Source organism: Phyllobates terribilis, unplaced genomic scaffold (assembly GCF_046119375.1).
Source record: "Phyllobates terribilis strain yellow unplaced genomic scaffold, ASM4611937v1 Scaffold_9__5_contigs__length_417890890, whole genome shotgun sequence".
In the NCBI taxonomy this organism is placed as follows: Eukaryota; Metazoa; Chordata; class Amphibia; order Anura; family Dendrobatidae; genus Phyllobates; species Phyllobates terribilis.
In genome coordinates, this window is record NW_027362769.1 from 399241283 (window position 1) to 399263674 (window position 22392).

Consider the following 22392-nt stretch of genomic DNA (forward strand, 5'->3'; position numbering starts at 1 on the left):
AGATTATATACTGGGGATTATGTGTGGGAGGTATCAGGAGATTAGGGCAGAGATGTATGGAGTGGACAGGTTATATACTGGGGATTATGTGTGGGAGGTATCAGGAGATTAGGGTAGAGATGTATGGAGAGAACAGGTTATATACTGGGGATTATGTGTGGGAGGTATCAGGAGATTAGGGCAGAGATGTATGGAGAGGACAGGTTATATACTGGAGATTATGTGTGGGAGGTATCAGGAGATTAGGGTAGAGATGTATGCAGAGGACAGGTTATATACTGGAGATTATGTGTGGGAGGTATCAGGAGATTAGGGCAGAGATGTATGGAGAGGACAGGTTATATACTGGGGATTATGTGTGGGAGGTATCAGGAGATTAGGGTAGAGATGTATGGAGAGGACAGGTTATATACTGGAGATTATGTGTGGGAGGTATCAGGAGATTAGGGCAGAGATGTATGGAGAGGACAGGTTATATACTGGGGATTATGTGTGGGAGGTATCAGGAGATTAGGGTAGAGATGTATGCAGAGGACAGATTATATACTGGGGATTATGTGTGGGAGGTATCAGGAGATTAGGGCAGAGATGTATGGAGAGGACAGGTTATATACTGGGGATTATGTGTGGGAGGTATCAGGAGATTAGGGTAGAGATGTATGGAGAGAACAGGTTATATACTGGGGATTATGTGTGGGAGGTATCAGGAGATTAGGGCAGAGATGTATGGAGAGGACAGGTTATATACTGGAGATTATGTGTGGGAGGTATCAGGAGATTAGGGCAGAGATGTATGGAGAGAACAGGTTATATACTGGAGATTATGTGTGGGAGGTATCAGGAGATTAGGGCAGAGATGTATGGAGAGGACAGGTTATATACTGGAGATTATGTGTGGGAGGTATCAGGAGATTAGGGCAGAGATGTATGGAGAGAACAGGTTATATACTGGGGATTATGTGTGGGAGGTATCAGGAGATTAGGGCAGAGATGTATGGAGAGGACAGGTTATATACTGGAGATTATGTGTGGGAGGTATCAGGAGATTAGGGCAGAGATGTATGGAGAGAACAGGTTATATACTGGGGATTATGTGTGGGAGGTATCAGGAGATTAGGGCAGAGATGTATGCAGAGGACAGATTATATACTGGGGATTATGTATGGGAGGTATCAGGAGATTAGGGTAGAGATGTATGGTCAGTGAGTTCAGTGAGTTTTAGATTGTTATCTATGGTACAAATTTATGTGAAATTCCACAAATATTTTCTAACAAGATGCAGAATTTAAAAGGTTCTGCTACATCACACAGGGTACGATAGTGGAATCTTTTATAAGATGTAAAGAGACTTTATACTCGATACAACAAAGATGGATCCAGAATGACTATAGAGCTGAATGCACATTCACAGTGACGGACGCTCCTCTCTATAGATGGAGCCATGAGCAGATAATTATCCAAATTCTATTGTTTAATTAAAGCCACAAACGTTAAGATTAGAGATGAGTGAGCACTTAACTGCTCGGATGCTCATTTCGAGTAACGAGTACAATGGGAGTCAATGGGAAATCTGAGCATTTTTCCTGCAGACCATATAAGAAGCTATGGAGGGCAGTGAAATGGATGGGAAAAGTGCTGAAATGAAGCAGAACATCATGGGGAAGACCCCTGGAAGCATCTCTGACACCCAGATCTCTGCTGAGAACAATGGTGTCACACTTTTACACCACTTTAAGGACTGATAATAAAACATTCAAAATCGACAAGAAATTGGAGTTTAGAGGAAAAAAAATTTAACTTAAGAAACATTTTTTCCTGTATAATCACTTGTATATAAAGCAAAATCTGAAAGGGATTTAAAATAATTATTTTTTAAGTAAACCAAACTTAATTTTTAATTACAAAATTGGAAATTTCAGTGTAATTTATGAAGGAAGCAAGGAGTGCCAAAATTAGGGACTCAGAGGAACTCAAATACGCCCTGTATTAGACATAAAAGAGGACCTCATACACATTCTGTTCAAATTGTCATGTAATGGTACTCCTAAACTCATAAAGGCTAATCCTGCCAATAATTACAAGCAGGGTCATCCATACACCCTTGAAGGCACCAACTGTAGTGCCTTAATGATATATTGTGAGCAAAGTATAGTTGTGGTACTGACGCGCCCCTGGGCCTGTGTCGCGCAGCGTTGCGCACGCGGGAGCTTACCCGGAGCCGGATCTGTTGAGGGTTGTAGTCTCGTGGCGGTGATCCGGTCCGTGCCCAGGGAGTCAGACTAAGTGGCGCTGTATCAGCGGTAGATGTTGGACGACTACGCCACCCGTTGAGTACAGCTAAGGAGCTGCTGCTGCAGGGCAGACCGCTGAGGCCGGTGGTAGGATTGTGCAGCGTGATAGTATAACCCCCAACGTGAGGGGTATGGCCTCAGGGCAGCCGACGTGGATGATGGGGGTAACAGGAACCACTCGGAGACGGTACGGTGTAGTTCAGGGTCTTTACTGGTGACAAAGATAGACCCTCCCGGAGTACTGGCTAGCGATTGGGGCCTGGTCAGTCCTTGAGCAGATGGGATCTCCCCTGGCCAGGCGGAGTTGTAGGCCTCCCAAACTAACGATACTCTTCTGGCTACCTTGCTAGAGGCGGGTATAAGTAGCCCACTTCCCTGAGTGTACCGTGTGGTGCTCACCCGTATGGCCGGTGATTCGGGGCCTTCTAGTAGCTTCCGCTCCATGACGGCGGTGCTGGTCCCACGCGTGTGACCGTGCCTTCGGGTTTCTGGGCCAGAGGACCTGCAATCCCCTGCCGGTCGGTTTCTGCTGCTGGATAGGAGTTAGTCCCCACAGCCTCGGACTCCGGGTCCGGTGATAACTTCTCAGTCAGGGCGAGCTCTGCAGCTGCCAGCCCCTGACTCCTTGTAGCACTGCTCCCACAGAGCTCCTGATGTTCTTCTCCTATATCTGCTTCTCTGTCTCTACTTCTTCTCTACTCACTAACCCTGCCTCAGCCCCAGGTTTATATAGGGGAAGTTCTTCCCCTCCCAGGACTGGGCAGGAGGTGCGGCATGCATAGGATTCCTGACCAAGAGACCTCCCACCTGCTCTCAGACATAACATTGCTGTTACTGTGGAAACCAGACCCCTGGGGTGCCACAGTACTCCTACACTCTTGAAGGCACCAACTGGAGTGCCTCATAAAATATGTAAGAAAGTGTATTTGTGGTACTTCTACACTCAAAAAGCCTTTCACCCCGTGTGCCGTCAGGGAAAGGTAGCATCCCTGGTCACAAGCGCTTGTCCATGTGTCCGTCAAGTGGAAAATCCCAGTAACTGCGTTGATAAGGGCACGGGGGATGTTCATGGTCAAGGTGGCGACACCACATCTGGAGAAATGGTGATAGCTGGGGACAGAGTACCGAGGGACCAAGTTTGTACACCTGTAGCAGGACAATTTTTGGTTTTATTTCAAACCAAGTTCTAGAGTACATATGACAATAGTCAATTTTTGGGACAAAAAATATTTTGTGTACTGCACCAAGCAATATTGTAATTTTACACAAAGCGCTGTAAACCGTATAGATGACTAAATGGATCCCAAAAAAATTTTTGAATCCTTTTTTGGAGTGTTATATGCCACCGAAATGTAACAAAAAGCACGTAATATTCTATGAATCCATATTAATTTTTTAACTCGTTTTTTGGAGTGTTATGTACCACTGAAATGTAAGAGAAAGCGCATAATACTCTATGGATGAGACATTGAATCCAGATACATTTTTGAACACTTTTTTGGAGTGTTATATGCCACAGAAATGTACCCCAGAGCATGTTATACTCTATGGGTGAGTAATTGAATCCAGAAAAATGTTTCAACACTTTTTTGGAGTGTTCTATCATACTGAAATGTACCACCATTAACTCTATACAAAGCAATTTTTGACGTTTTTCACGTTTTTTCCCCTTCCTTCATTAATCCTACATTCTACTTGATAGAATTTTTTTTCCTACCCAAAGCATTGGAAAAAATAGCAAAAAAATGTCAGAATTTAAAAAAAATATTAATTGTGGCATCGCATAACTCCTAAAGAACATATGTACACTCTTAAAGATAAGGAGAAATAATCTGCTTTTTCCTGAGAAACATATTCTCTCCTGAATCACTTGAATAGGGCTGGGCTGCAATATCTGACACAACCATGGACAATAGTGGCGCTGTTTATGGAAAAGAAGTAGAATCTCACATCTAATCTCCTGCACCCATTGCATTCAATTTTTCTATGGGAAGTGTGTATAAAACGAGTATGATGTGAAGAAACCTACTGTCACATAGTGACAAGGGACTGTGGTCACCTACCCGATCCCTCGAACTAGGGGCACTCTAGGCTATTCCTGTCCCCCGAATTATCCCTGATGGTAGAGATGCCGGGGTCTCGTACCTTGCTATGCTCCTATTTTAACCCTTATCTATTACCTCCACCAACCAGGGAGGTGTGAGACCCAACTGTATTGGAAAACACTAACTAGACAGTCATGGGTTAACAGACAGGGATAAAAGAAAATTACAATCATACAAATACACTCACAAAACAACAGGGTGGGAAACAGGGGGAGGAATAGGAAGGGGAAACCAAATGGGAGAGGATAAGGATAAACATGGAAACCAACTCCATGCAGCAATCTCCAGAAAAACTCTCCAACCACCAACTCCAATCACTGAACGTTCTCCTTCAACTCCAAACCAGGAAGTAGAACTATAACTGGCAACTTCCAAGTGCCAGTGAAGAGTATGTATACCAGAGGGGAGTGGCCAACACTGAACAGCTGAGACAATTCAGGATGGAGAGCTCCAGGAGATCAACTGAACTGATTAACCCTTGTCATGACAGAGCAAGGAAACCGGCACTGTTTACTGGGATGGTGATACGGTTTTAACCAGTGGAAGAGTTTGTGTGACCGGACGCCACAATCTTCTGACCCCTCTCTGTCGCAGTATCTCCATGACACTTACGCTCTAGTTTCTTACTTTACTTGTGCATCTGTGAAAAAGGAAGAATTATTTATTAAAATCACATGATAAACCACATCCTCGTTATTCTGGCTGCTGATCTCAGCACAATGTTCATTTAATCAACCGAACAAAACAGAAACTCTTCATTGTCTGAGCAGGTGAGCGCAGGGAAGAGGCAGGGATTATATATACTGTGAGTGATCAGAAGCGCATGTGTGTATGTGTATACAGTATGTGTATTAGAGTGTATGTGTATATGTATGTGGTATATATATATAAGTGTATGTGGTATATATGTGTGTGTATAATTTTTTAGATTTTTATGATTTATTTATAGTTTTCATATAATTATTTATCATCACATTCCTGACTTTAGAACCATTTTATTGCTCGGCCGGCGGATCCGTACGGGGCTTGTTCTGTGCTGGACAAGTTTGTATTTACTGGTTAACTTTTATTAACTTATTCTTATTTTTTTTTTGGGGGGGGGGAGGGTAAATGTCTTCAATTTTCTGCTATTTATTGCACTGTTTATATGAAGGATTTACTTTACGTTACGGAATGGTGTCTTGTGGTGATGTCAAATTTCTATACTTTTTAATATACCGTAGTTTTATTAGTTATTATGTGCAATAAAACACCTTCATTTCCTGTCCCCAATGTTGACACCCGCAGGTTTCTAATTCTTCCATTCACAGAGACGTCTTTGGGATTATTTTTCATCCTGAAGTTTCCAATAATAGCTTTAATTGGTATCGATGACTTTTTGATCACCTTTTATTACAAGTCACCACGTCGTGTAATCAAGAAGTCAACTTTACAATTTACACTACAACCTCATTTCTGAAATATATTTGTATTATATAACTATTATATGTTTATGTGCTACTTGATTTATTCATTTTAAATAGCATTTCTTTTAAAGTTTATGTTTTGTTGATGTTGCTTGAGAGCTTGTTTTTTAGGGTGACCCGTAGTTTTTCATTTTTGCGGGACTGAAGATTTTTTGTTCATTCTTAGCATTAACAAAAAAAAAAGCAATTGGGAACGATCTTCTATTTTTTATTTGTTAGTGTTCACCATCTAGTATAATTGACATTGTATACCAGTAGTTTTGTTTTCTTTCTTTAATGGATTTGTGCTTTTGATCAAAAAAAAAAAATCCCTCAAAAATCAAAGTGACCCGGGAACGTGATTCTATAGGACACTGTGATTACAATATTAAATTAATATATATATTTTTTGTTTTATGGATTATAAAAAATATATTTTTTTTTTTATTTGGTTTGTTCTGACATAATATATATATTTTTTTTACTTTTTTGTCATTGGGGCTGTGTTAGGACTTTTTTGTGAGCTGTAGATTTTCTTGGTGCTTTTTGGGTTTCACATAACTTTTTAATTACTCGATTATTCAGGCAAAATAGAATTTCTGACATTTTTATTTCTCAATACCAGATTCTCAATAGCAGATAAATCAATTTAGATTTGAAATTTTCATAATTTTAAGGGGTTAAATTTGGAAAATGATAATAACCCTAGTGCACAAGGGAAATATTAATGTCAGGGAAATATTGAGGAATATTGAAAGTCTGTCACGGATATTGACCATTCCTCCCAAACTTCTATTCACCCCCCTCCCTCATTTCCCTTTTTGCTCAGCACAAAAGCTCCAAATAACACACAGTTGAGAAATAGCTTACACAAACAAATGGCAGCCAAGAGGTGCCACTGAGCTACTTAGAATGCAAGCCTCTTGTCCCTGGCACACGCAGGGGGTAATTAGTGGCAGGATTGCAATAATTTGTCTTTAACTGGGAACGTTTGCTTTCCCAAGCTTAAAAAGGAGATCTCCAGCCATGTCAACTCCGATATGAAATATGGAATAACTGATGTCCCATAATTCTGACAATAACGGGACCCATATTTTTGGTGGCAGGGACACCTAAGAAACAAGATGCTCAGTTTTTCATAGACGTAGGACCCTCTGGAGAGCTGGAGCGCAAAAACCCCAGAATAGCAGACTGCAACTATGTGATGTGTGGTCTCTAAATGAAGGTAAAATCATAATGGAAAAAATGGCGTCGGTTGCAAGCTTCTGAGATCAACGAGCAATGGGTTATCGCAGTAGTTAGCGTTTTTAATAAAAATGTGCAGGCTGGAGACCAGCCCTCATGATGTCACCACAGGGGCGTGTGGACAGACCTCCCCTTAGGTATAAGAGAATCCAGGGAGAAGACAGGAACACTCATTGTCAGGAGGGTATAAGGATTATAAGCAATGGGTCGCATTCGATAACGCTCAAATCAACTGGGGAGCCCCTCCTCCACCTATATTGAATCGTCTCCGCTATCGTATAGTGTAAGTTGTCTTCTTTAATCCTGTTTATTTTATATAACTGCTTATGTATTTTAATGTCTCCTTTGTAACATCCTTGTGTATATATTTTTCCTAAACACTGCCTCCCTTTTGGATTACATATAAAACTGAATAGTTCTGTTTCTTTTGTCCTGTAATTGTTCCCTCCCCCGAAGCCATATACGCTACCAAAACGCAGGCGTCTGGCCAGGCCTGTATTATATTTCAAATCTGGACGGTGGTGTCAGAGAATAATATTAATAATCGGGCTATCGTACAGCCGGCAGCAACCGTATGGGGCGTACACACATATTCCTGGAGCTGGAATTCAGAGGTGTGACGTCATACGCTTTCTTCATGCTCGCCGATGCCCAAGGAGTGAGTAGTCTGGATCGTGTGCTCGCGATTCCGGACGAAATACTGACAGTATGACGGCACGGTGAGATATTGCGTGATCTCCCTGGTGTTGTCCCTGTGGGAATCCCTGACACACATCCTAAGTATTTGTTCAGATTGATAAGAGCCTTGACGAAACAGACAGGGATCTGTAGATTCATCAGCTGAAGCTCGGCAGGTTGCAGATCACCATCTTATTCTAGGAATATCTGTATATAACTCCTTGAATAGATGTCACAACACACAGAATGTACAAGGTTCTGCTACATCACACAGGGTACAATGGTGGAATCCTTTCTAAGATGTAAAGAGACTTTACACCCAGTACGATGAAGATGGATCCAGTGTGACATGACTATAGAGGTGAATGCACATTTACAATGACGGCCGCTCCTCTTTACAGATGGAGCCATGAGCAGATAATTATCTGAATTCTATTGTTTATTGTTTGATTCCTTAAACAGTTAGAATTAGGCTCCTTCAGACGTCCGTGCACATCGGTCCGATCTCAGACCGCTAAGGCATGGACTGGTCGAGGGTCTCCCCACCGGAGCATGGCGGCTTCATGTATTTTTATGAACGTGTCACGCTCCAGTCAGGAGAGCCGCAGCCCATCCATGCATGAGCGGGCTGAGATCAGACCGAGATCCACAGACCTCTGCATAAGCTTTTATTTTGTCTTCTTTTGGATTTTCATGTTTTAAATAAAGCTGTTTTGTTTTGGATACTTCCTACTTCTTAGCATTAATAAAATGTTATGGATAAGGTCATCATGTGCAGATTACATGTTTTTTTTAGTGCATTTCAACTTTTTGTTTCTATTTTTCTCATCTCATTCAAGTCTATATAAAATGCATATTTCCTGCCAGGGAAATCAACATGTTACAGATTTAACAAGTTCACCAGAGGTAAGTCCCCGCAGCTTACAAAAATGCACAGTGGGCAGGAGATTTCTATCAATCCTAACCACTTTGTATTTAACCCCTTAAGGACCGAGCCACTTTGTATATTAATGACCGAGCCTCATTTTTCAAATTTGACCAGTGTCACTTTATGTGGTAATAACTCTAATAACTGATCCTAGTGGGTCTGAGTTTGCTTTTTCTACTTCCTATTAGTGATTCATTTTGGTCGATGTGATTTGTGTTTATTTAGGAAAACATCAAAAATTTGACTAAAACTTTAAAAATTTGCCAATTTTCAAAATTTTAATTTATATGCCCTTAAATCAGAGAGGTATTCCACATGAAATAGTTAATAAATAACATTTCCCACATGTCTACTTTACATCTGCATCATTTTTGGAACATATATATATTTTTTTGTTGTTAGAAACGTTAAGAGTTGATCAGCAATTTTTCACTTTTTTCACTTTTCCAACAAAATTTACAAAACCACATCACATTGGAAGTCACTTTGAGGGGCCTATTTCCAACAATGACAACATTCTAAAAAATGCACCCCTCAAGTACTACACAGGAACTAAAGCAATGTGGAAGGAAAAATGTAAATTTTTCTTTTTCCAAAAAAAGTTGCATTAACCCCAAATTTTTCATTTTCACTAGGGTAACATGAGAAAATGGACCCCATTTTTTTGTGCAATTCTTTTGAGTATGCTGATACCCATATGTGGAGGAAAACTACCGTTTTAGGCGCACGGACAGGGAAGAGCACCATTTGACTTTTGGAGTGCAAAATTTGCTGGAATAGATAATGGGCGCCATGTCATATCTGGAGAGCCCCTGATGTGCCTAAATAGTGGAAATCCACTATAAGTGACCCCATTTTTGGAAACTGCACCCCTCAAGGAACTTATTTATATGTGTGGTGAGCACCTTTGTACCCCAAGGTTCTTCATAGAAGTTTATGACGTAGAGCCGTGAAAATGGAAAAATGCATTTTTCCCATAAAAATGATACTTTAGCAACAAAATTTTCATTTTCACAAGGCTAAAAAGAGAAAATGGACCATACAATTTTTTGCACAAGTTCTCCTGAGTACACCGATACCCCATATGTGGTGGAAAACTACTATTTGGGCACACGACAGGGCTTGGAAGGGAAAGAGTGACTTTTGACTTTTGGAGTGCAAAATTGTATACATAGTTACATAGGTTAAATAAAGACCTAGGTCCATCAAGTTCAACCTTCTTCCCCAATTGTACATTTATACAATAGATATAAAACGCCATGTCGCATTTTGAAAGCCCCTGATGTGCCTAAACAGTGGAAACTTCCCATAAGTGACCCCATGTTGGAAACTAGACCCCTTCAGAAACTTATCTAGGTCTGTAGCGAGCACCTTTAACCCACAGGCGCTTCACTGAATTTTAAAACATTGAACTGCAAAAATTAAAAATGAAATTTTTCCCCCAAAAAATGTTGTTTTAGCCCCAAATTTTTCATTTTCATAAAGGCAACAGGAGAAAATGGACCATATAATTTGTTGTGCAATATCTCCTGAATACAGGGATACCCGATGTTTAGTCAGAAACTCTTGTTTGGGTACACAGCAGGGCTCAAAAGGGAAAGAGCACTATTTGATTTTTGGAGTGCAAAATATTCTGTATTGCAGATGCCATGTTGCATTTGGAGGGTCGCCAAGGTTCCAAAACAGCAGAAACTTCCCATAAGTGAACCTATTTTAGAAACTACACCTCTTGAAGAATCATTTAGAGATGTAGTGAGCATTTTAAACCCACAGATATTTCACAGAGTTGTATAACATTGGGCTGTGAAAATGAAAAGTAAAATTTTTTCCACTAAAATGTTGTTTTAGCCCCAAGTTTTTAATTTTTAAAAGGGATCATAGGAGAAAATAGACCGCAAAATGTGTTCCCCAATGTCTCCTGAGTACGGCAGTGCCCCATATGTGGTCAAAAACTACTTTTTAGGCACAGTGCAAAGCTCAGAAGGGAAGAAGCGCCATATGGGAGTTCAGATTTTGCTGGAATGGTTCGAAGATGCCATGTCACATTGACAATGCCCCTGAGGTGCCAGAACAGCAGGACTTGTTTTTTTTTTGTGAATTTGGTTGAAGGTTTTATTGGGAACATTTAACATTACATTTTGGATCACATTTATCCTGCTCTCTATGCTGAGCACTTATATCAGGGTTTCCATCAAAATCTCCGAGTGATGTGATTCAGATGAAATCTCCGATGGATTCATTCACTATAATGAGGCAGCAGAGTTACTCTGGATTCCGTCTGGCCTCTGTTTAGCGGTGTTCTTCTTTTCAGAAGTGCACAAAACTGTAGCGGACAGCACTTTTATGCTCGTTTAAAAAGACGGACGCCGCCGGATCACGCGTCAGACAGCGTCCACAGTGCCTCCATCTGCCTCATTACAAGGAATCTTCCGCCGGGGGTTCCATCTGAATCAAGTATTTCAGAGATTTACATGGAAACCCCGGAGTAAGCGCTCAGCGTAGAGCGCAGGATAAATGTGAGCCGAGCCTTACTGCGATCTTTGGAAGGCAGAATGAACAAATCGGCAGCAGCTGAAGAATCGGTTTTATTTATTTTTTACGCCGTTCCTCGTGCGGTATAAGTGATTAGACGACTTTATTCTTCAGGTCGGTGCAATTACAGCGATCCCAGATTTATATGGGGTTTTTATGTTTGGTTGCTGTCACACACTAAAAGACGCTTTATTTTGCAAAATCAAATTTTTGCATCACCATCTTTTGAGAGCTATAATTTTTCCATATATCGGCCGACAGAGTCATGTGACTGTTTGTTTTCTGTGGGAGTAGTTGACATTTATATTGGTACTATATTTGGTCACATGACATTTTTTGATCGCTTTCTATTCCGATTTTTGGGAGGCAGAATGAACAAAAACCAGCAATTCAGGATTTTTTTATTTTTTTTTTTTAATGTCATTCTGCGTGTGGTAAAATTGATAAGGCGGCTTTATTCTTCGGGTCAGTACGTTTAGGCTGAGTGCCCACGATGCGGATTTAATGCGTTTCCGCGGCTGCATTTCCGCTGTGAAAACGCATTAAAAACGAATGTTAAGTTGTCTGCCATGTTTCCCAATGATAATCCGCATGTGGCGTGCACATGCTGCGGAAATTTCCGCTGCGGATTATCATTGCGGAAAAATCCGTAGCATTACCACTAACTTTGCGGAATCGCGTGAAATCGCCGCCATTGATTTGCATTGAACCACATAACATCTGCATGCATACAAATATGCATGCGGATGTTATGCGATTCAATGTGTGGTTGGTACCCGGGTCTGGAAAAGAGGAGACTCTCCTCCAGACCCGGGTACCATAGTACCTGTAGTTAAAAAAGAATAAAATAAAAAATATATATATACTTACCTTCTGATGGCCCCCTGTCTTCTCCCGGTGGCGCTGCTGGCTCTTCGGCTGCTCGCGGTGGTGTAAAAGGACCTTCCATGACGTCATTTAATCATGGGACAGGTCATGAGACCGCTGACGTCGGTGGTCGCGTGACCTGTCACATGACTTAATGATGTCATGGAAGGTCCTTTTACACCCCCGCAAGCCACGGAAGACACCGGACGCACCGGAGAAGGAGACCGGGGGCCATGAGAAGGTGAGTATAATGTTTTTTTTTTATTTTTCAACATTTTTACTCTTTTTTTTACTATTGATGGTGCATTTGCAGCATCGTAACTTGGTCACACAACACGAATCCATGTCGGTTGCATGGATTTATATAGTGTGACCAAGTTTCCAGGGAGATGCAGAAACGCTCAGGAAAAATCGGCAGCATTTCTGCATCGTGGGCACATAGCCTTACTGTGATAGCACATTTATATAATTTTTTTGTGTGTTTTTGCTTCTACACAATAAAAACAATTTCATAAAAAAAATATTATTTTTGTATCACTGTATCCTGAGAGCTATAACTGTTTTTTTGTTTTTGGCTGATGGAGTTGCGTGGTGCTTCTCTTTTGCGGGACAAGATGATGTTTTCAGAAATATAATTTTTATTTCCATTTGTCCTTTTGATCACTTTTTCTTCAACTTTCTGTTCGGCGCTATGAGGAAAAACCATAGTTTTTTGCCACGTTTTTTATTTCTTTTTTTACACTTTCACTGAAGGGGTTAGTGTGAAAGTTTGATAGTTTTGATCATTCCAGACTCGGCAATACCAAATGTGTACTTTTTTTTTTGTTTTGTTTTTACATAAATATATGTATTTATTGGTGTAATATTTTTGTTTTTTATTTTGTAGAGTTTTTTTTGTTTTTTTTTAATCATTTTTTCAATCTTATTAATTTTTTTTTACTTTTTTACTTGGTCCTTCGAGGGGACATTAACTTTTATTATTCTGATCAATGGCATCATGCATTGCAATACACCAGCACTGCAATGCATGAGACCTGTCATATTACACAGGCCGACTGCCCGTTAGATCCTGCCAATGGCTGAATCTGAAGATGGGAAGAATTTATGGATACCTCCTGCTCTGCTGTGAATGGAAGATGTCAATTCTCAGGGATTAATTCAAACATGTGGCTTTTATTCAACGCTTCAAAGTGTCTAGCACTTCTTCGTCAGGAAATGACCACATACCTGGCTGGGTCTAACAGATCACTGTACCTGGCACACCAGGAGTTCATTATTTGATCTCTGGGTGTCATGACAACCATCGGTCTTGATGATTTTGTTGTGGGGGTGCCGTTGGGGGTGAGAGAGGAAGCCCACTTCCTCTCACAACTTTCTAAGTGCCGCAGTCGCTCTCGATTGGAGTATCTGGAGGGTTAATGAGTGAGGGGCAGTGCTGGCACCATCCCTATCACTCACCATAGGATGATATTGTAGAAGAAAGGAGCACAGGAAATAAAACACTACAATGTCATGCGGCTTCCAAAACCCTGCGGAACTGAGTGGAAGGAAAAGGGTTACAGGAAGGACAGAATTAAGCAGTGCTCCGGGTCAGGTGGCGATCACAAAGTCAGCCTTTGATATAAAAGGCCAGCGTGCTAAAAGAGGAGTAGATTTCACAAAATGGAATTGACAGTTTCTCCTGATGCAGCTACATCAGCTGAGACGGTAGGACTCAGCTGTGTGTATCAGACAAGCCCATACCCAGGCGATGACGATCAAGCACCGAAGACCAGAGCAATGCCAGACAAGATCCGGACTACACCTGTCAACCTTCAAGCCCTGAAAACCCAAACGCCACCGGTCAAGGTTCCCTACCCAGACAACGCCGGTCAAGGACTAGCTATCATCATTATGGACCAAGGAGATACTCATCGGCTGTCAAGTACCGAAGAGGCCCTGGGAATAGCCGGCCAGAGACTCGAGACTAAGCCATTGATCAAGGGAGATGTGTGAGATGGGCCGTCACTATCAGCACGTACTTACAGAACCGGGCGCGGCCAACGCTAAAGCTTCCCAGAGAAGGCTGGTAGACTGGGTTATGACTAGTGAGACCAAGTAACAGCTCTTGTCAAGTGGCAGAGTTTTTGCCAGATACTGTGTTTGCCCCTCACCCTATTAGAACTAGGTTGGACTATAGACCGTGAGCTAAACCCAAGATTCTTTATTGTATACTAACCAACATATCTCAATCTGTATAATTGTTTTTTGTGAAAATTGTTCCTGTGCGATTTGCCTTTAACAATAACCTTTTCCCCATATAATTCTAAGTGAATAAAGTAAATTGTTCCCGCCTTGTGTCTCCGCTGTTGCATCCCGACCACCTGCTTACAATACCTTCCCTTTACGTTTGCTGTTCCTGCAAATAACAGGTGTAATAGCCTCATACTTGTATAGCGTTGGCTGCTATTTCAGGCTTAGTTGTGTCTCTGTTAATGAGGATCTCCCATGTCACCTTGTAGTTTCTGACCATCGTCGCCTGTCAGATAAACAAAAGTCGTAACAAGACACACAAGAAGCGACCACCAGAACTGAGCCAGAAATGGCATCTTCATCCCCAGAGGAGCGTCTCACCTCTCCGAGTGCAGGTGAGTGACTATTGGCTATGTTCACACGTTGCGTTTTTGCAACGGTTTTTTTTTAATGCTAATTTTCAGCTACGTTTTACAGTACCAGCAAAGTCTATGAGATTTCAGAAATCTCATGCACACAGCTTGTTTGTTTTTTTTTTCTGACTGTTTAGTCAAAGAGCTGTGTTTTTGCAGAATGGAGCAGTCACTTCTTTCAGCGTTTTTGCAGCGGTTTTCACCCATTGAGAGCATCCTCGTACAACAGTATATTTATGCATCATCAGTTGCAGGCTGAGTGGAGATTTTTTTCATTAGTTTTATCATTTTTCTCCACTTCCCCTGGTTTGTCATCTAAATATGGTCTTATAGGGACCTTCAGGGAGAGTTGTCGGAAAGCGGGGGGCGCCATTTGCGTTTCAAGAGGGTGCCATCCTCCACTGATAGGTAGGGCACCTTCATTTCCAACTACCTTATTTTTTATTTTTGTTATCACTTTGGATGTGGTCACATTTAATTGAGGGGTTTTTTTTGTATTTTTTGTATTTTTAATGGACACCAATAAATAGTGATTTTATGTGTATGATCTGTGAATGTATTGAATATCGTATACACTCTTTCTAATAATTCATCGGGAATGCCGTGAGTATCTATCAATGATTTCATGAGAATATCGTTGTAATAATTCTGCATTTTTAATATTTCAGAAAGGAGAAAAACGTTTATGAAGATGCTCATCGATCTGCACTTGTCAGACTACTACGAATGTAAACTTAGTTTGGACGAGATCTTGAATATTTGTGAAGATTCCCTGAAGAAAGTTAAGATTGAGAGCATACAAGAAGTCCCATGGCACTTTCTCCGGAAACTCATGGCCTTAAATGCAACAGCGAGGAACACAAGTATAACAATAGAAGAGGAAGAAGAGGAAGATGACTATGACTTTGATACAAATGAGTCTATTCATCCTCTGGACGTTCTCTGTCTTCTTCATTGTTCAGATCCTTTTATACAACAAGATATTACATCAAAAATGTTCACGTGCCAGTTTGCCGTCCCTCTGCTGATTCCTGCAGGTGATGGCACCAGCTGTACATTCATGTTATGGGCAATGAGAGACATTGTGAAGAAGTGGAGACCTCTCTCCATGGCCGATAGTAAAGGGTTTGAGGAAGAAAGCCTTGTAAACATTTCAATGCCATTTTTTTCTTTTTTGAGATTGGGTCATTGTAATCTCTCCAAGTCGGAAACACTCAATGACCTCCTGAGTCCATCTCAACAAAAACTTGATCTTTTTGTCCATCAAACAATGGAATCGGGCTATCTTCCTCATGAGATCTCAGATGGATTAGTAGAAATAGCTTTCTCCTTCCCGGGTGGAAAAGACTCTGATATTTTTCCAGAACCCATTGCTGTAACAAATCTACGAGGAGACCTCGATTCCTACGAAACGCAGTTCAAATTCTTGACGGAGATTTCTTCAGCGGTCTTTATATTTACTGAAAACATCAGTGAAAAGGAATACACGTTACTATCATCCTACGTCCAGGATCCAGGTCCAGAGTTCTATTTTATTATTTGTGATTCAAATAGCAAAGACATCGATAAAGAAACAGAAAAATATCTGAAACGCTTGATAAAATCAGGACCATCCAAGCACATTCTGCACACAGGTCTGAAGAGATCCAATAAAATAACTCTCTCTATTCAGAAAATTATCAAGAAACTACTATGTAAATCGACTAGGCTTCAGGTCTTGAAATACTTGGCTCAAGAACTCAATATCAACATTGATGAAAACTTGACACAATGTCAAAGAGCTCGAGAACGTGCCTCAGAAATAACTGATCCCATAACCGACATCGCAACGTACAAGAAGACGTCATTGACATTACAAGGGGAATTGTGGAACGGAATATCCAAAATTGAACGAGAGATGTGCAGAATGAAGAAAGTTGGTGAAATGAACGGAGAAGATTATAAATGTAAATTAATGCAAGAACATTTCCAGCTGCAGAAACAACAATATGAGATGGGTCTCTCCAAGGACATGGTCAAATTCGTGAATGCTGTAATGTGCGAAAGCTCAGTGGAAAGACGATTCTTCTTAAGATGGTTGAAGTTTAATCTGGATGACATTTGCAGTCAGGAACATTTAAAAAAAGACAAAAGTTCTTCTAGTACACTGGGAACTCACCACTTCATACGAGAGCTGGGGCAATTCCATACAGCTGAATCTTCCATGATCAAAAGCGAAAAAGTCAATCAGCGACAAAGAAGGTACCATGACCTGCCAGAGATAGCAGTCAATTTTTTATTGGATGGTTTCGCCCTGGAATTAATTGATGGAGAAGTCGTAAACATTCCCCAACAATGGATATCCGATATCTTTAACAATTTGAATAAGAAGACAGGAGGACAGTGTAGAATGAAAGTGATAACTGTGTTGGGAGTGCAGAGTACGGGGAAGTCCACCCTCCTGAACACCATGTTTGGTCTACAACTTCCTGTGGCCAGTGGTCGATGCACACAAGGAGCCTTCATGACTCTGGTTAAAGTGAAGGAGAATTTCCAGGAGGAGTTGGGTTGTCATTTTCTTCTAGTTATAGACCCTGAAGGTTTGAAAGCTCCTGAGTTGGATTCTTTAGAAGACAGTTTTGAACACGACAACGAGCTGGCCACACTTGTGGTTGGATTGAGCGATATCACAATAATTAACATCGCTATGGAAAATCCATCAGATATGAATGACATTCTACAGATTGTGATCCACGCATTTATTAGGATGAAAGAAACTGGAAAAAAACCTAATTGTCATTTTGTCCATCAGAACGTGAGTGACGTGTCCGCTCATAAAAAAAATAAGAGTGACCAAGAAAAGCTGATGGAGAAACTGAATGAAATGACAAGACTTGCAGCAGAGATGGAGAATAGAAGCAGCATTAAAACCTTCAGTGATATCATAGACTATAACCCAAATAAAAACAGGTGGTACATTCCTGGATTGTGGCATGGAGTCTCCAGCATGAGCCAAATAAACTCTGAATACAGCGACTCTGTGCGCGAACTAAAGAGACATTTATCTGAACTCATGAAGAAAAATGCTAAAAAGTCTCAGAGTATCAGTGATTTTATTGTGTGGGTTACTAGTTTATGGAATGCTGTGAAACACGAAAGATTCATCTTCAGTTTCCAAAATTGTCTGATAGTTGAAGCCTACAACCAGTTGTGCCTGAGACACTCAGAGTTAGAATGGGACTTCCGTAAATCGATCTATGAATGGATGTTGTGTCAGGAAAACTCCATAAAGAACTACTTTAAGGCAAATAAAGAGTCCACCATGGAGCCACCTCGAGAAGAAATCAGCAAGGAACTGGTCCAAGAGGAGAATATAATGACGGAGTCTTTAGAGAAATATTTCAAAGATGGGACGAACAACGTGCATCTTGTGGAAAAATACAGAAAAGAATTCTTTAATAGTGTGAAAAGCCTTCAAAGAGAATTAGATATATATCTAACCGAAAAATGCATAGAGACAATTCATATCCAAAAAGGCAGGAAGTATATACAACTTATTCAGGAAAGTTACGAGAAAGCTATCGAGAGAAGAGTCACCAACCTTCTCGAGAAATGGAGACAAAACTCAGAGAAGATGGATGACGAAAGACGTAAACATGATTTTAACTCAATGTGGGAAGAGGCATTGCAGAATCTTCACAGAAGTCCCCTGAAGATATATGATGTGAGAAAGGAAACTTTACAACACCTCAACAAAGATATGAGCAGCAGAGGGAGCTCGATTATTGAGATGATGGAGAGTATCCTAGACCTGTCCCAGTATGAGCAGATGGCTTTCACTATGAAAAGTCATTATCTTGATTTGGCATGGAGGCAGATGAATGTAACTCTGGAGGGATCAAACTACAACCCTGAGAAAAAAATGACAGACCTGGCAAATACGGTATTGGAAAAATGCAACAAGTATGTCAACGATAAGATCAATACAAAGGAGAACTATGATGAGATTTACTGTCGTGAGCTGATAAACATGGTTAACGAGAGACTCTCCAAGCCTGACACTAAGAATCTGCACACAACACAATTCTTTGAGTTGGACCTGAAGCTTCATGTGTTGGGAAAAGCCGCCCCACTCTTCCAGAAAATGCACGACGACTTTGTGCAAGAAAATGATCCCTGGTTATGTTTAGAAAAACTTAAAGAAAAATATTTCATGAGGTTTGAAATGATCTACCTGGAACAAGATGACTGCAGACAGAGAGCCAAAGAATTCTGTGACCTCTGTCTTTACCAGGCGTTGACCGAACACATCTACAGTCACCTGGGACCTGGAATTGTGAGCGACATAAAAGACAGTAAAGATTCTGCCTACTTCAAAACTAGAATGTTCTTCCAGTGCAAGTTACTGAGAGAATTGCTGGAGGAAAACTCCTTTGAACGTTATTTGGATTACATCCAGAACTATGAGGAATTTGTCAAGAAATGGATCAAGAAATTTATTTTGAACAAATACAGCGATGGCTCTGAACTGAAAAAGCTGATCAAGGATATCCTGTCTACGATCGTAAAGAAGATTAAAGCAACCATTGAGGATGACAAGGTTCTGAAAAAGTGTAATGTTTTGGAATTTTTGAAAGCATTTTGTGAGAAGTTGAGCAAAGACTTATATGTTTCCGATAAATACATAGGAGTGATCGCATTTCAAAGCCAAGTCAGAATCGCTCAGTTTTCCTCTGAAATTGAAAAATTCATCCAGGAAACAGAAGATAAAATTTTAAAGGAAATGGAAAAAATTAAAATCAGTAAAGTCCTAGAGAGGATCTCTATGAAACCACAGGATGAATTTTTCAGGGATGTTTTTGGATGTGGAAAACAATGTCCATTCTGCAAAGCTCCATGTGATGCTGGAGGCAACGCTCATGAAGAGCACTTTACAGCCATTCACTTACCTCAAGGATTGGGCAGTTATAGAGATTTTCTAACAAGAATTCTCGCGCATTCAATATGTTCCACTGATGTCACAACAGATCAATCTTTTATGAGTCTCGAAACAAAAGGAAAATTTCATCCATACAAAGATTATCGAAAACATTATCCGAACTGGTCAATTCAGCCAGATCCCTCCATCAGCCCCCCGATCTACTGGAAATATGTCTTCTGTCAGTTTAATGACCAGTTTGCTGATGAGTACAACGCACTCCCTGCCGTCCTTCCCAGCGAATGGAAAAAAATAACTAAGAAAGAAGCTCAGGATTCACTGACAAAAGTGTACAATTCCAGCTTATAAAAAAATAATTCAACTGTTATACTCAAAAGTCAGGAATATTTTCTACATCATGGAACATATTGGGGGCTGATCTGGAGCTTTGTATCTAGGGAGTAGGTAGAAAATGGGCAACCGTTTACTGGTATGGGAAGGGTTTTGGACAGGAATAAAAAGGAGATGGGCAGAAGTGACAGGAGATCAGTGGAGGATGGTTAGGGAAAAGAGCAAAGTGGTAGACAGATTAGGACTAAAAAGTGGGATGTAAATAGCAGGGGTTAAGGAAAAGGGACATAGGACAAGAGCAGGAAGGCTGATGATAATGGAAAGTAGGGCCGTCATAGCGTTTAGCTGTAGTGTGTATGAGAGGTGGAGGAGCAGAAAGAACTGGTAAGTGGTTAGGGATAAGGGACAGAATACAGGAAGAAGGGGTTAACAATAGAATAGGAGGGGTTAAGATAAGAACCTCAAGAATGGAAGAAAGGGATGGTGATGAGGTGCTGTCTCCAGTAAGGGAAGGAATAAAGCACAGGAGGACTTAGGGGTAAGGCATACATCACTGATAGAAATATGAGGCTAGATGAAGACAAGAATTGGGACATGAGTCTGTGGGCTAGGGTGTAGGGGTAATGAAGAAGTGGAGAGATTGTGGCTAAGGGACAGGAAACAATTAGTTTAATAGTAATGCATAGAGGCGGATGGGTTGGAAAAGGGTGTCAGGAAGAAATATGGAGAGGAATTGTAGATAAGGGAAAGGAGGAATGGAAAAGGAATTGGGGAAAGGGACAAAAGGGCAAGATGTCTGGAAACTGGAAGGAGTAAGAGAAGGTTTAGGGGAAAGAAAATGCAGAGTAAAGGCTGAGGATATAAGAACAGCTGAGGTCGATGTCCCTTTTCTTTAACCTCTCTTTTATTTTCATCCTACCCCTAATCAATAGTAAAGTCCAGAGAACTGGGATGACACAGTCTGTGTGTAATGAGAGGTAAATGAAGAAACATCCAGATCCCATTATCAAAATATAATAATGGATGGCTTTATTGAACACTCCCCCCCCAAAAATATGAACAAGTCACAGACTGCAGCCATCCATTATTTTATTTGGATGGATCTTCGTTTACCCCTAATCAACAATCTCCCTCCCACCTTAAATAGCTCAGAATAACATTCGGTGTCCGGGTGGTGGTCTGGATGATCGGCTGTGCTGACCTCTGCCATTTAAGCTCTTATCGCTTACTCCATACCTCTATACCTTCTGCCACTGAACTGGATGACAAGAACCCTAAAGGTTTTTAAAGGATCGGTGTCCAATATTGCATCAATAAAGTTTTATTATTACAGAACGAAAACTTCTGCAACTTTCCGATTTGGGGAAGATTTATAAAAATTGGTATAAACTTGTATTGGGGGCAGTTACTTATGTCAGCCAATCAAATGTCACTTTATATTTTTGGAAACTTTATAAAAAATGAAAGAAATAACCTTAGTGGCTGTGATTGGTGACCTCTCTATCATCTGCTCCAGTTTGGAAACTTTTCTCTCTTTGTGATTCCTTCGCTGTTGTCTCTGCGTTATATCTTACACACAGCTTGATATCTTTTATAATCTGATACTTCTAAATATTTTTGCGCTAATAAACGGTGATGCTTAAAATGTAAATCCTGATTTTATTTTGTATAAAGAAATTGTGGGAAACTGAAATGTAACTTTAGGCGTGAAGGAATACACTCCGTGACTTGTCAAAAGCGAAAGTGAGGGTCCGCCACTGTATAAGTCTCATGTTCTGCACTAATTAATAATACATTGTCAACTTAAACATTTATTTTTGAAAAAGACTCACAAAGACCCCAAAGAATAAAAGACACAATACTCACCGCCAGATCTCTCCCCTCTCCCTTAAGGAATGTCTCTGCTTCCTGTTTCCATCTAGGGAGCTCCCCCTAGTGGTGGCTGCAGACAGGATCTTATCATGTATCTCTGTATACAGGGAGCTCCCCCTAGTGGTGGCTGCAGACAGAATCTTATCATGTATCTCTGTATACAGGGAGCTCCCCCTAGTGGTGGCTGCAGACAGAATCTTATCATGTATCTCTGTATACAGGGAGCTCCCCCTAGTGGTCACTGCAGACAGGATCTTATCATGTATCTCTGTATACAGGGAGCTCCCCCTAGTGGTGGCTGCAGACAGAATGTTATCATGTATCTCTGTATACAGGGAGCTCCCCCTAGTGATGACTGTAGAAAGAATCTTATCATGTATCTCTGTAGACAGGGAGCTCCCCCTAGTGGTGGCTGCAGACAGGATCTTATCATGTATCTCTATATACAGGGTGCTCCCCCTAGTGGAGGTAGCAGACACAATCTTATCATGTATCTCTGTATACAGGGAGCTCCCCCTAGTGGTGGCTGCAGACAG

General features: G+C 40.9%; 1 protein-coding gene across 2 annotated transcripts; it reads left to right on the plus strand.

The window, feature by feature from the left end:
• The first annotated feature begins 5150 nt into the window (after window positions 1-5150).
• Window positions 5151-21629, plus strand: LOC141162610 (up-regulator of cell proliferation-like). 2 transcript variants are annotated; one of them, XM_073648882.1, is made up of 3 exons: window positions 5151-5201; window positions 14593-14718; window positions 15405-21629. In XM_073648882.1, exons 2-3 carry the CDS (start codon window positions 14673-14675, stop codon window positions 20000-20002), a joined length of 4644 nt encoding a protein of 1547 aa, XP_073504983.1. In that variant the 5' UTR covers window positions 5151-5201; window positions 14593-14672; the 3' UTR covers window positions 20003-21629. The 2 variants fall into 2 exon arrangements, with proteins under 2 accessions (XP_073504983.1, XP_073504982.1); XM_073648881.1 differs by lacking the exon at window positions 5151-5201 and adding an exon at window positions 7246-7369.
• The last annotated feature ends 763 nt before the right edge of the window (window positions 21630-22392 follow it).